Here is a 15,035-nt window from a genome sequence, read left to right as displayed (position 1 = left end):
GATATCAAAAACTTATGCCCATTGTTAATTAAACTGCTGGTTAGTGGAATTAGCATTAAACAGACTTTTTAATCAAACCTTCAATTAACCACATACATTGCGATCAAGACCTTTATTCCAAGGGCCATGAAAGGCCCTTGGAATAGTAAGTAATAGTAAGTAAGTAATTTGACAAATTAAACGCAGGAGTTATTGCTACAGTTTAAAACAGTAACAATTTAAGATCTAAAAACACAGGCGCCGTCTGAAGGATTTCCACTGTCGGTTTCTTAAATATGGAGCGGAAGGCTTGCAGCGAAACCAGTTCTGACGGTTTTAGCTCAGATTGGACGACATTCCAACAGGAGGGAGCAGAAAAAACGAAAGCCTTCTTTCCTGTTTCACTTCGAACACGAGGGAGTAAAGACGTACAGCACATTTCATTTTGATCGTAAGGCATAACGGATTTCAGTTCTCTGAAGAAAAGGGCATTAAGTAGGAACCAACGCAATAAGAGCGTCGTAAACTAAAGTCATCCGGTGTGTGTCACCTACAAGGAAGGCATGCCAGCTTTAGCATACAGTTTTTACTGGTGGGTGAGGTGGCAACAAGCAGTGATAAATCCCAGAGCGCAGTGAGAGTCAAGAACTGTAGACAACTGGTTGAAGCACATGTATACACAACAAAGTCAGGCACAGGAAGAAAAGTCAAAGAAGCTTCCCAGTTCTGGGGGAGAAACATCACTTGTTTCTGTAATACAAACCGAGCTTCACTCTACATTTTTAAGACCAACTTCAAAAGAAAGCTTTGCATCGATAATTAATCCCAGGTACTTGTATCTGGCGACTAGCTGGAAGGTTTTGCCTTGGGCAAGCTTTATTTAAGGGTTAGCTCTCAGAGGAAACCGAGGAATTTGAGCAAAAAAAAGCATTATTTTTGGATTTCTCTGCATTTAAGACTGGCGCGAACCTGCACGGCATCAAAGGCGGACTGCAGAAACTCAGATTCCGCTGCGATGGAGTTTGAACAGCAGTCAATTACAGGATCATTTGCATGAAAATGCTGGGAGGCATTTGATAAGTCTGTGCACAGATTAATAATGTAGATTGTGAACAGGATTGGTCCTAAAACTGAGCCTTGAGGCACACCTATTGTGACCTCTAGATAGGTGGAACTAACCCGAGTCACCTGAACACAGTCCTATTTGCAAACCAAGACACAGTTTGCTTGGAGCGGCCATTTAAAAAAAAAAAAAATTTCTAACCAGAGATTGTGATGCATAACATAAACGACGCGTTTTTTCACAGGATTAAAAAAAAAACAAATGACTAAAGCACTGAGTTATAAATGTGTGTAAAATGGAAAGATATGTCTTTTGTTTGGAATTTGTAAAAATGGTAAACATGTTTTTCTTTTTCTTCTCTTTTGATTGTATTATGTATAATGAGGTCAGTTTTAATGGCATTAATTAAAAGGTTTCAAATAAGGATTGGCTAATCTAAGAATTGCTTCAGCATATTCCTTTTTGGTTGGAATGATTGTCTTTTTTTTTTTAGTCTTGATGTTTCAAACTAAATATACCAACTAAATCATTCATTAATTCATCCACAGTGTCATAAGCCTTGAAAAGGTCAATAAACAAAGCACCACAAAACCTTTTTTGAATCCAACACATTTAATACGTTTAGCCCAGCAGGAGCAGTACTGTGCTGCTTCCTAAAACCGGAAGAGTTTGATTTTTAATAAAAGGAACATTTTCATCTTAGTTTTAAGATAGGCCTATAATTATTCACAATTGTGGGTTTGCCTCCTCGTAGCAGTGGAAGGACAAATATGGATTTCCACACTTTAATTATTATTTTTTGTGTGTGTTGAGGCTTAGATTAAAAAGATCAGCAATTAAATCAGCAGCCATAGTTTTAGAAAAAAAATGGATCCAAACTTTTTATTCATCTGTAAATAAGAAGTTTTTTTCAGGTTTATTCCAGTTTCATTTTAGCTGTGAGAAGTCTATTAAACAAAGACAAACATGGAAACTAATGTAACAAATTTAAATCACTGTCCTAAAAAAGAAATCTAAGCCGCAATCTGACAAAGACACCATGTGGGGATGAAAACTGGTGGAGGGGGTGGGGGAAGACAGTGGGAATGTTCCCGTTTAGTCCAGTAGGTGGCAGTGTTGCACATCCATATTTTCAACATTAATGTTTAAACTTTATTATTTTTTTACAAGGAAAAGTAGCAATTTAAAAAAAAAAAAAAGTTAAGTTGATGGGAACATATGCACAATTGGCCTTTAGTTAAATGAGGTAAATTTGATTGAAATAAAATGAACTCTGTTCTCTTCTGGATTAAGACTAAGGTATTTTTCAAATTTCCAATTTGAAAAATACCTGAAACAGCATATGAAGCATTATTTGTCTTAAATGAGGCAGGAACATCAACTTTTCAAACATAACACTGTGCAAAAGTCTTGAGTTAAACTTAATATCTTGAACCGATGTTCTGATTTATACAGATAATTTGAGCTTAAAAGGCTCCTAAACTCAAGGGATGAACCTATGTAGTGTCTACAGATGACTTGGCAAATAAGATATTCAAAAGCATTTGAATTTGTTGAGTATTTTAGGTTTTTCAAAAGCAGTATTACTACCAACTGGTTCCATTCAGGTGGCACAGTGGTCATTCTTTTTGGGATTGCTGCTTCTTTTGTCCTCTTTTTTTCCCCCTTGAACACAATATGCTAGCTTGGTCTGGCGTGAGGACTGGACTGAAAAGTCCAAAGGAAAAAATGTAAGATCTTAAGAACTATTGATTAAAGCCGCTTCAATATGTTCTAACTACATCTGTATAAGTTAAAAAAAAAGCAATGTATAAAGGAATTGTTAGTGGTTTGAAACTTTAGTAAAAACTTTACTTATTTAAAGAGCACCGTTCTTTTTGGTTAACGTACTGAACACAAAGGCAACATACAAAAGTTGTTTTCGAGTCTTTATTTTTCTAAGACTGAGATGATTGTAATGTTAAGAAAAAGTACAATTCAACAACGACAAATATTTGGTCTCGACTTGTCAAACAAAGGAAATCCCAACATGCTATAGCGCAGTGGAACATTAAATGTAAACACTTTTTTTTTTTTTTTATAAAACATGACAAAGTACAGGTGATGTCAAAGGTTTAACCAAAGTTTCATTGAAGAAACTGCACCATATCCAGTATGACGTTAGTGTAACAATAGAAGAATCGTCATCAGCAGCATCAGCAGCAGTAAAGTTTAAAGCGCTAATGAAGTCCCAACAGAGAAAAAAAACCAAATAGTCAAAGAACAGACAAATGTTTCAAGAAACAGAAAAGAGCAAGACATCATCTGTCTTGACAAAGTGCATTTACTTCTTAGAATACAAATAATATATTTAATATCTCTACAAGTCAAAGCAAATAAACCTCGGGTTTAATGCTGGATATTTTTCATTCAAACTAGTAAATATAGAGATTTACGCAATATATTGCATCTTTATCCCTGGAAAGTTAAACAACCAGGCCTTTTCTTACGTAAGACAAAAAAAATAGATAATTTTACACTCTTAACGTGAGATAAAAATGACTTTTAGGTCTCCTGAATGGTTGCTTGAATACGTGAATCTAAATGTGAACATGATTGTCCTTCATTTGTCCCCTCAATAAAGTTATGGCCTTGGAAAACCCCCATGGAGACATACAGTAAAGTAACAGAAACAGTTTTAACATCATGAGCTCGTGAAGATCCCTGAGCAGTTTATGTTGAGACTGACGGGCAGATCCTCTTCGCTGCGGATTCCTCCACGGCGAACGTGTAGTTGTACTGAAAAGCAAAGAGCCACAGGAGATTATTTTGAATATAAGGTCGCAGTTTGAGGTAACGGGATTTAAATAAGGGATCATCTTTCGACCTACCTCATTTTCAATGTCTTTGATAGACTTTATACGGATGTTGTTCAATTGGGAGTTCAACTGGAGAGCCTAAGAGAAACATACAAGTTTAATTATATATTTCCTGCGCCCTAAAAACGTGAATATATGATATAGAGGATCATAAAGCTGTCCATAATTATAAACTGGAAGGAAAAAATGATTTTCTAAACTGTTTTTACAAACAAAATTGTGTTGCTGATGGCAGCTTTGTTACTTAAAGGAGCTATAAGTAATACTGACACCTTGTGGCTCACATCGGCACAACAGCTTGCCGATCACGACAATCTAAAATGCAGTTTTTTAAATGGTGTGAAACCCTTCTGAATTCATACTTACACAGGATAGGTCTGTTTGCAGGCTGCTGCTCTTTTGCAAACATAAAATACCAAATTCTGCGCTCTGTTTTGTGAACCCTGAGAGCTCTCATAAGATTGGCAGAGGAACCAGGAAGTAAACACGGGCTACACTCGTACTTCTCGGTTTGAAAGGAGAAAAGCGTTGTTGATGGAGAGGATCGGCTGTTTATAGGGAATATTACTTTCATCTCAGGTGAGAAATAAGAATTGTTCAGGTTGATTTTACAGTAAATATCTTACTTATAAGCCACACATTTCAGACTTTAGTTGTCAATTTTTTAAAAGTATGCTCTATGTTGGTCTATTTCACAAAACCCTGACAAGATTATATAATCAAACAAAAGAGAAAACCCCTACCATGCCATGTGCTTGCAAATCAAAATCTGGGTGCAGGCTGAAGGGAACTCCATCTAGAGCTGCAGAAAGAAAAAGGCTCAGTAAGCATCAGCTGTGAAGCATCAGTAAACAAACTACAACTCCTATTTACGGCTCGAAACATTCACACGTTACTTTCAAATAGCACCGGACAGAAATGTTGCTGTCACTCAAACAAGGTTAAGCCCGCTCCTGATTAATAAAAAACAGCAAATTAAACTTAACCAATAACCGATAATCAGGGTGTCCTTAAGATTGTAGAAAATAAGAATGTTGGGGCAAAAATTGGCATAATTATCTTGCCATGTGAACCAGGCATTTGCAGCAACCTCCTTAAGGTATATAAATCATTGCACAACTTAGGAAAAAAACAATAGGTTTGATTAAGTTTGATACTGACAGGGTCCCTTAACTTCTTTATGGATAAATTCCAAACCTTCCCAGACTCACAGATGGATGGATAGACAGAGGGAATGATGAACTGATTGACAAGCAGAAAAAAAGGCTGATGGATATGTAGACAAATAAATGGATAACTGGATGGATGTACAAGTGGAAGGACAGATTTATATACTTTTTTTATACTCTATTTTCTTTTTGATACCCTTCCAGATCTGGGGAGGGTGTCTGTAGATCCAGTCCCAAAGAACTAATGGAACCGCTTTGATCCCATTCAGAGGCGACCCGGGACAATATTACATCCTGTCATTTAAGCTGTCTCAGTGAGGTTCCAGTTTAAGATCTGTCAGTTTTCTGATTTCCTGGTTGACAGCTAAAAGTTTGATGCACATGTAAAATAAACCCGAAGTCCGATCCCTCAGGATGCCTTGTACTGGCAGGTGTGAGCAGTCATCATTCAAGTTGTCCACTTCTCTCCTTTGATCTCCCAGAGATCAAAGGAGAGAAATTAGTGTCTCATGATGATAAAAACTAGCTAAATCTATTGACTGGCCACACGACATCTAAATGTTTTGAATCACCTTATTGAGATCCTCATCCTCATGTTATGTTCACTACCCAGTCAATTTACTACCTTTGTCTTTTTGATATTAATGTGCTCTTACCTGTCAGCATTTTACTGGGATTGCCTGCTCGTATAAAGCGGTCGGATTTGGCAAAATGACAGACATGAAATGGAGAAAAAAAAGATAATAATAATAATAAAAAAACAAACAGCATCTGTCCAGTCATCTCTGGGAGGTTAAAAGTTAAACTGGTCCCTGGATCGCGGCGCAAACAGGTGGACTTTAAAGCGCGTTGCCGCAGATCAGCGCGCCTTTTTCTCTGTGCGTCTTGTTGCTTTTACGCACCAGCCTGGACAGTGAAGCGTAGCGTACAGCAATCAAAAGCGAGAAGATGGCCTCACACCAGCGAACTTCTAGATGACCATAAGTCTACTGACATTATTATGCAATACAGAAAATACTTTCTCACCTCTTTTAAATATTCTTTGTAAATTTCTCCACTTTTTACTCATAATTGTCCAACATTTTTCTACTTTGACGTTATGCTGCCGTCTTTAACCCGTCGGGCCCGCTGAAACTAATTAATTTCCCCCTATGGGGATGATAACGTTTATCTTATCTACATATTAATCATTTTATGATTGTTAAAGAAGTTTTTGTGCTCAATTCCTCCACTGTTTAGGTGGTGGATCAACCAATCACACTCTTAGGCTCGCTAAAAGCCCTCCTCACTACTCCTAACATTTTGTCACTTTAGGAGCTCTCCAAAGATGCTTTGCGAATAACTTTTATCTTACCGAGGTAAAAGTCTAAGAAAATCTTATAATTCGGAAAGATTTTGCCTAAAATGACATAACTAAGAGCTACTTTTAGTCTTAGGAATCTATGTGAACACGGGCACTGGTTTATTATCCAAGACATAAGCTCTAGCCAGGCATGAATAGCAGATAACGGTAACAATCTCGCTGCTCCACATCACCTGTAACCGCCTGGAGACTGCTGTCAGCAAACGTGTCTCGGACATCCGCGACCTGCAGGCTGTGCCGGCGTTGACTGATCCGGATTTGCTGCGGTATAGGAGAAAGGTTCCTGCGGCGGAAAAAGGACGTAACTGACACCAAAGTGCACGACATATGTGGGACCCAGGCCAGGATGTTGCCATCTTACTTTGGATGTTTACCTGGATCGAGGAGGAGGAGGAGCAGATGGTTCGTCCAGGGAGATGCTGTGGAGTTCCAGGCTGACGCTGCGGGGTTTGGCTTTGGGGACAGGGCTGGTAAAATGGCCCTTTCTGCACCACAGCACGTAGCCATTGATGTCGCTGCACAGATTTGTTGGCAAGTTTAAAAACTGTACATTTATGAGTAAACATTTACTGGTGCATGTCAACGGATTAGAATACGAGCAAAAAAACATCATCGTTATAAGTCATGTAAGATCTAATATTTAGATTTATTACACACAAAGTGATGCGTGTCAGGTGTTTATTTCACCGCTCGTTTTGCATGGTTGGATCTTGTTTCTCTCATTTTCTCTAGCAAAAAAATAGCTTCTCTGTGGGGTTTAAGTCAGGCCCATGTGTTAGCCAATCAAGTGTAGCGATACCATGGCTGTTAAACTAGGTATTGCTTGTGCACCTTTTTTTTCTACCAAACGTTTTCCTTTCACTCAACTTTCTTTTAAGATGCCTGGGTACATCACTCTGAACGGCCAGCTTCATCAGGTACAAGTGACACTTCTTGTGAACAGTTTCAATGACTGTTGGGAGACAGTCCTCCGCATTATTGTGTGTAGACTACAACATGGGCATAACGTAACAACTCTGTGTCGAAAACAATTAGTTTGCTGGGCTTAGAAATGTCTTGATTTAACACACAGTCTTGAGAATTAGAAGAATTAACCATTTGAAAGGCATCACTGTTTGGGCAACAAATCTAAATGTATCTTACATATTCAAATGTAACAAAATTTCGTTCTGTACGCATACTTTGTGCATACAAAATGACAAATAAAGTTGTCTAAGTCTAAGTCTAAATTCAGTATTGAAATAAATCATTACAGCTGATTTAAATGAATATATTTACAAAAGCACTTCTGTTTTTTTGGTTACTAACCCCACATAGGTGTACTGCTGCAGCAACATTTTGCTTTTGGCTGTCAGTTTGATGTCCAACACGGCTGATTCTACGCTGGCCACGGGGGACCTGCGAACGATCACCCGCTTCTTCTTTGACACAGTGGTCTCTGAGCACACAACGTTACAGAAAGTGTTCATCAGTTACACAGCAAAAACAAATCAGGACTGGAAAAACAAAAACAAACGATGAATGAATGCAGAACAAAATGTGGAAACACCCTGATCATGCCTGTACGTACTTGGATCAAGGAACTCTGTAATATAGCTGTAGCCGTGAGGAATGGAGTCTTTGTCCGAAAGAATCTGAATGTCTGAAACCACCATGCCATCTTTCAGGTCCTAAAGGAGAGCAATGTTTTTCGTTTATAGAGGACAGGAGACCAGTGATTGTTGTCCAGTGCTGTAATCTAAAAGAAAGATTTTCCTTAAACACCAGCAGCATTTCTCTGCGGGTTACCTTGCTGTAACAGAGGTAGTATCCGGACTTCATGGCAAAGCTTCGTGTGAAGTTGGCTGCCGAGCCATCTTCTGTGATGTTGATCTGTAGAAATTTGAGATCAAGAAGAAAAAAAAAAGCACAAGAAATGCACATTAATGCTAAATGAAACGTCCGATCTAATACAGAAAACGGTAACGAAAATGAAAAAGCGAAGCTTAGGGACGGGTCTGTCTTTAAAACGCCATGTGTGAATAGGTTTACTCTGCTGGTTGTTCTGCAGCACTAGATGTGGCTGGTTTTTGTTTACAGTTTATTGTAGCATTTCTATTAAATGTTTGTATGCAGTGAACCATTCGGGAGGAAAACACTGATCTGGAGGAATCCAGATCATCTGTGCTGTCCTATATTCACTTTTGCAATGATGCTGTCGTACCCACGAAGACAATCAGACTGTCAGGAGAGAGCCCAGTGCGGTCCCTGCCGGCCCTGGACGCAACTTACAGATCAGGAGATGGACTGGCCTACAGCAGGGCTAGAAGTGAGCTGAAAAATGGCATCCAGAAGGCACAAGCAGCACACTGAGGACCACTTCAGCAGCTACAACCCATGTAAACATCTGGAGGGGCATCAGGACCATCTCAGACTACAAGCACAGCGACCAGCAGCTCAGCAACGACCCGGCACTCCCTGAAACCTTAAACAGCTTCGACTCACGTTTCAACCCTCCAAGCTGCAGAAGCTCGGACCGTCTTTCCCAACCAGAGGTGCAGCACCAGCCTCTCCTGCAGAGGCACCAAGTGACCTCCCCCTTAAGGGAGATCAATATCAATAAGGCCGCAGGGCCACACGTGGTGTCGGGTCGGATGCTAAAAATCACATGCTGACCAGCTGGCAGGGGTTTTTTCTGGACATCTTAAACCTCTCCCAGCAGCTCTCCATGGTCCCTGCTTGCCTAAAATCCTCCATCCATGGGTTCCAGCTCAGCCTTCAACACCGTGCTCCCAGACAGGCTTATCGGATGCTAAGGGTCATTTGCACACTTTAGACTCTCAGGAAGCGCTGTCGGAGCATTAACTATTTGGAAACATTGCGTCTTGTCTGTGTGTTACGTAAGAATCTGTGAGCCTTCTGAGCCGGTGTCTCACCAACACGTTATCACGGCAACATCGTGACAATAAAGATTCTTGACTTCAACCTGGCTTCCAAAAATCACAGTCTTGGTGAGATATGAAGGATCAACCCAAAGAGGATCTAGATGTAGCCCAGACACCTGAAGTGTCAAACAGTGTTTCCTGGGTTACGTTAAATCAGTGGGTCAAACCAGGAATACGTCAACCGTAGAGCGTTCAGCTCATTGTCATTTAATGACTCTTTAAGAGCCAGTTTTCCAGCTAAACGAATGAAAAACGGTCTCTTGGAAGACCGTTTAAGCTGAAATAAAAAGGCCAGTCAATGCGACACCTAAAATCTCTGTCCCTACCAGGGTGAAATCTTTGGGACAGGAGCCGGCGTTGGAGGTCCAGGCCACCGCCGTCAAAGGCGGGACTTTTCCCTGCACATTCAAGGACATCTGTGAAAGAGACAAGGAAAATTAAAACCATAAACAAAAACACACAGTCTTATTGAAAGGCAGCAACTTAAAAAAAAAAAAAAAAAAAAAAAAACATCAGCTCTGTATTTTCGGCTAGAATTAAGTTACAAATGATGTAAAGGTTGTAAAAATGTGTAAACCTCAGTAATTAGTATTTGATTTAGGAATGGAATGAAAGTTATATTTCTCTGTTTTGAACGACTGGGGAACGATAGGAAAAATAACCATGTAGGGCTGGACGATAATTCAATAACAATATCTACAGATAGACGTATATTGATGGCAGAATAAAGGGGTTAATAAAAAGTTCAATAGAATAACATTTTTTATCTTCCTTTTGCATGGTAGGTTAATATTACAGTCATTACATCCTCCCAAGCAATCACAAACGCAGACCCTTCCTAACATTTTGGCACTGAGGAGACACATTCTTTGTGTGACAGCAAGTAGGAAATCACTCAGGCCATTGTTTCAGACGGCCAGATCTCCTCCAGTCTGAGGAGTTATCGCTAAACAGAAAGAATGCATTCAAAGGAAGAAATTCTGCTCTGGCAGCAGAAGTACGAGGCGTCTCCCTCACCAGGCCCAACACGGAGACTTTTAAAACATGCAGGATTGACCGTTATGCTGGTTTGCTTTCTGGTTTTTCTAAGCTCTACCAGATAGAGCCACATCAGATTGATTTCAATGTACCCGCATAGCTTACTGTACCTGGGCGTTTTAGAATTGATTTTAATTGTACTTTTATAGGTCATTAAAATATTAACAGTTTTTGTTTCTTAGTTATTTCTCCTATTACAGGCCCAGCAGGACACTTGAGAGTTGACGTCTCTGCTCAGAAGTCACTACTTGTGACTCATTTGTTCATCAGATATTAAACACAATTTATTTATTTTTTTGGTTTGGTTTGATTTCATGGCATTTTAAAATTTGATATTAATGCCTTCTTTAACACAGTGGAACCTAAATGGTTTGGTGCTCGGAGCTGAAGTTGAGTTCATGTCCCACTTCCGGTTCACCGGAAGATAACCCAGCCCCACAGGATGGCCCAAGCTGCATTGATGCTTTATGACGATATGGAGACAAGGAGCTTCTTAAATTAGCTTCAAAACAGACAGTGTTTGGCTTGAGTTGTACAAAAAACTCACTTCTTATTAGTTTTTGAATAAATGTCTAAATAAAAGTATTGAAATTACAGCATGAAAACAATAAGTTTACTTCTTCACTAGTAGTTACGGTTATATAAACAAATAAAATAATTTAAAACATGACGGTTGTAAAGGGATTGTGCAGATATGTTTTTGTTAGTGGGTGAGTGAACTATCATTCAAACATCATAATAAAAAACCTATATAACTGTATTCAATCACACCTGGTGACATTTGGAAACCGCTGGAGTGAATTTTAAAATAGTTTCCCTCTAAAGAGAAATAATTATACATATTATTATGTTTTGAGATTAACAGATTCTGTATGAGAAGTCAAGAGCTCTTGGGCATAGTTTGCTTGTACCTGGGGCTGGCTCTGGCCTTTATTAATAATAGTCTTTTTATGTTTATAACTACAAACTTTTATTTAAGTTTATTTAAGTGAATGTATTATAATTTTAATCTATTTTTTTTTTTTGTCTCAGGGTAAACTTACATTTTTAAACGATGTCTGTATAAATCTGGTGTTTCCTCATTGATAAAACTCATTGCAACTATGCAGTTAAACATTTCTTTAAAGCACATTTCATTATGGTTATTTAATAATAATTATTGTATCTACTTGCCATACCATTTCACTTCTAGAGCACTTTAAGAAACAACATAGAAGCTGACCAAAGTGCTGCACAAAAACAAATACCGTAAAAATATATACTTAAAAACACACTATATAAAGAAGACAACAGAAAGAAAACAAAACAATAAGTACAACCCACTCTGGGTTAAAAGCCAAAGAAAAAAACAGGTGTGTTTTCAGCCAAGTTTCAAACCATCAAGAGATGGAGCCTGCCGGACCACCAGTGGCAGTTCATTCCACAACGTGGGAGCCAGAACTACAAACACTCTGTCTCCTCTGGATTTACAGAGAGCCTTTTTTACAGAGAGCCCATTTTGACAAAGAAAAGCAAATAAAATTATTTTTAAATGGATTTGAAATATCAGGGAGCCAGTGGCGGGATGCTAAAACTGGAGTTATGTACTCACGTTTATTTTTTCCAGTTAAAAACCAAATGCTGCAGCATACCAGCTGTAGCCGTGAAAGTGGCCTGGTTGACACCAATCATCCAGGTGTGAGGTGATAAAAGCATGGACCACAATTTAAAGATGGCGTCTGGACAAGAGGGGCTTAACTTTTGACTGCCACCTCTACAGAAAAAATCACGGTATTTACATTTTTACTCCTAAATTACAGATGCTGGACTTTTCATATGGGGCCAAAGAGGAAAGATCCAAAGAAGGAACATTGACTGGACTGCAGGATTTAAAAAGCAAAACCTCTGTCTTTCTTTCATTAAAACTGAGGGAATTCAGAGCCATCCATGTCCTGATGTCATCTAGACAATCAAGTAGACAGCTGTGAAATGGCGCTATATAAATAAAATTGAATTGAACTGAAATGAGAATGAGAATGATTTAGGTTGATTTTTACAGTGAATGTCTTACTTATAGCTCTTTTAATGAAAGGAAGAGAGTTTAACCGTAAAACTGAAAAAAAAAATACAGTAAAACTAATAGAATTACAGTAAATATATCATAAAATTACAGTAAAACTGTAATAAAATTACAGTAAATTATCACAAAATTACAGTAAAACTGTAAATAAAATTACAGTAACCTAACTGTACATTTTACAGTAACCGGCTGGCAACCCTGCTGCCAGTAATTTACTGTAAATTCTACAGTATTTTTTTTTTTTTTACAGTGAGGAAAACAGGCTTGGCAGTAATCGGCATACAACTGAAATGGCATGCAACGCTTCCTAAAAATAGCACCATGTGGCAGTTAAAAGAGCGGAACAGGAGAGGACCAAGAATGGAGCCCTGGGGGATCCCCCAAGGAAGGGCAGCTGAAGGAGGTAAAATCCTCCATTACACAGAAGATCCTATTGGTGAGGTAGGAACTAAACCACTGCAGATACCCACCCACAGCTCCAGTCAGCTGTCAAATCCAAAGACACCAGCAGAACCCAGTGTCCAGAATCAATTAGCAAAAATATATCATTAGTAACTCTTAAAAGAGCTGATCCAGTCCTATTATATGTTTTGAAACCAGACTGATACCTCCAAAATTCTACTTCCATCTAAATAAGCCTTCAACTGGGTTTGAATGAACAATTCCCTCCTAAATTCTGGACAAAAAAAAAAGTAACTTGGTGATTGGCCTGAAGTTTGACATTTTGCTTGGTATGAATGTTGTTTGCAAACTTCCTCTGTGAGGCTTTTTGTTACCTTCAGCTGTATGAAAAGGCTTTATGAAGGAAATCAGATGATTGATTGATTTTATTTTTCCACCATACAGTTCCTCGAACCGGCAAACAGTAAAACGTTTTGGCCAGACTACTTTAAAATGAACAAACTGACTCCTCCTCCCCCCGCAGATTGTCATGTAATTATGTGAGCGTGATGCGTTACCGCGAAGGTAACAATAATAACCTGACAGATTCAGGTACATTAACCCTTTCTTTACTCCATACGCAACAAGTCGCTTTACAGTTTTAAAACCTTAAATGGTACAATCGCGGATCGCATTACAATGTTATCTCACATATTCCCCGTGTGTCTTAATAAAAAAATATTTAAACAGCAAAAGCCGAGTTCACTTTACGCCTTGTTCAGTTGACAAACCTCGCTGTTTCCACCACAAAATGGCCCAAACGTTGCTCGTTTCAGAAAGTGACTGATAGAAGCAGTAACATTAGAAACACTTACTTTTTTCTGTGATTCTTTTATTTTCGTTTTCCCAGCGGATGATTTTGAGGATAACGAACTTCTCAGCTACTGTCTCGGCGGTGGCTGTCGTGGAAGCAGGAAGTTCTCAATTCATTCCAACTACAATACCCATCAGACCCCGGGGCAAGGCGTCGAGAACCGCAAGGTGGCAGCAGCGTTTTTGTTGTTGTAATTTTTGTGACCTTTAGCGCTTGGAATATATGGCAACATTTTATATAAGTAGCCACCTGTTTATGGTAAGCTATATTGTCATATAATTAAATTCAGTTCCTCAGGGAGCAACGAACAGAAAAGACGTCTCAAATTATATTCTGCAAAGGACACATAGTATCACTTCTTTTATTGATGCATAAATAAAAAATAATCTCAGAGTACATTTTTCTTAGAATGAACATTTTAGAAGTCTGAAGTAAATTTTTTTAGTGAAAGAATGTTCTTATTTTAGATAAAATCCTAATGAACTTGTAATGTCAAATAAAAAAACAACACAAAAATCTGTCAGTCAGTAAGACTATCAAAAGAGATATAGTAGACGTAACAAACCACCGACCTGCAACAATACATTTACAAATATCTATGGAATACATTTATTTTATCTATTTTATTTGAAATGATTTCCAACAGAGAATTTCAAGATAAAGTTAATATTTGATATTTTGAACAAATTACACTTCTATTCAAATGTTCCACTTTAGTAGGTGCTCATACAACTTGCCAAGTTCTTCCTTGTCTGTCTGTCTGTCTGTCTGTCTGTCTGTCTGTCTGTCTGTCTGTCTGTCTGTCTGTCTATCTAACTATCTAGGTAGGTTTTTGAAGTTTAGATGAATTGTGATCATCAGGGGTGAAGACAAAAATGTTTGATTTTAATGTTTGCTGATCCATGTTTTAGAAAGAATGATGTTTGGGGTATATAATATATTGATAATTGAAGGAGTACAGTTCTTTTAGAAATACAATATTGTCCTGTTGAAAAATAAAATCCTGTTGTCAAAATATTTCGGAAAGCAACCCATCATGTTTAAATCTAGAGAAATTCAGGAGCAGGTGAGAAACAAATTAATGGACATCTATCATTGTTGGACATGTTATAACGCCCAACACTTTGGGACTCCTGCGAACTGCAGTGGGGGCCATTATCCAAAAATTGAGAAAACAAGCATCTTTTCATTTATGTTTCAAAGTGAGAAACTGTTTTGAAATGGAAGATAATGATATGCTTTTAGCTGGATCTAAAGTTTATTTAAGGTCTACTGACATGCACTGACATGTAATGTCAAATAAAAAAACAACACAAAAATCTGTCAG

At 38.3% G+C, this 15,035-nt stretch overlaps 1 protein-coding gene across 1 annotated transcript; it reads right to left on the bottom strand.

Moving 5' to 3' along the window:
* Positions 1 to 2,957: 2,957 nt before the first annotated feature.
* On the bottom strand, positions 2,958 to 13,844 carry mvb12a (multivesicular body subunit 12A). Its single transcript, XM_012866974.3, has 10 exons — positions 13,710 to 13,844; positions 9,683 to 9,772; positions 8,221 to 8,304; positions 8,003 to 8,102; positions 7,741 to 7,870; positions 6,807 to 6,947; positions 6,606 to 6,715; positions 4,644 to 4,702; positions 3,913 to 3,978; positions 2,958 to 3,820 (listed from the first exon to the last, which is right to left on the bottom strand). The coding sequence occupies exons 2-10, from the start codon at positions 9,770 to 9,772 to the stop codon at positions 3,755 to 3,757; spliced, it is 846 nt and encodes a 281-aa protein (XP_012722428.2). The 5' UTR covers positions 13,710 to 13,844; the 3' UTR covers positions 2,958 to 3,754.
* Positions 13,845 to 15,035: the final 1,191 nt, after the last annotated feature.

Source organism: Fundulus heteroclitus, chromosome 5, assembly GCF_011125445.2.
Source record: "Fundulus heteroclitus isolate FHET01 chromosome 5, MU-UCD_Fhet_4.1, whole genome shotgun sequence".
Classification (NCBI taxonomy): Eukaryota; Metazoa; Chordata; class Actinopteri; order Cyprinodontiformes; family Fundulidae; genus Fundulus; species Fundulus heteroclitus.
This window is presented reverse-complemented; position numbering and strand designations above follow the sequence as displayed.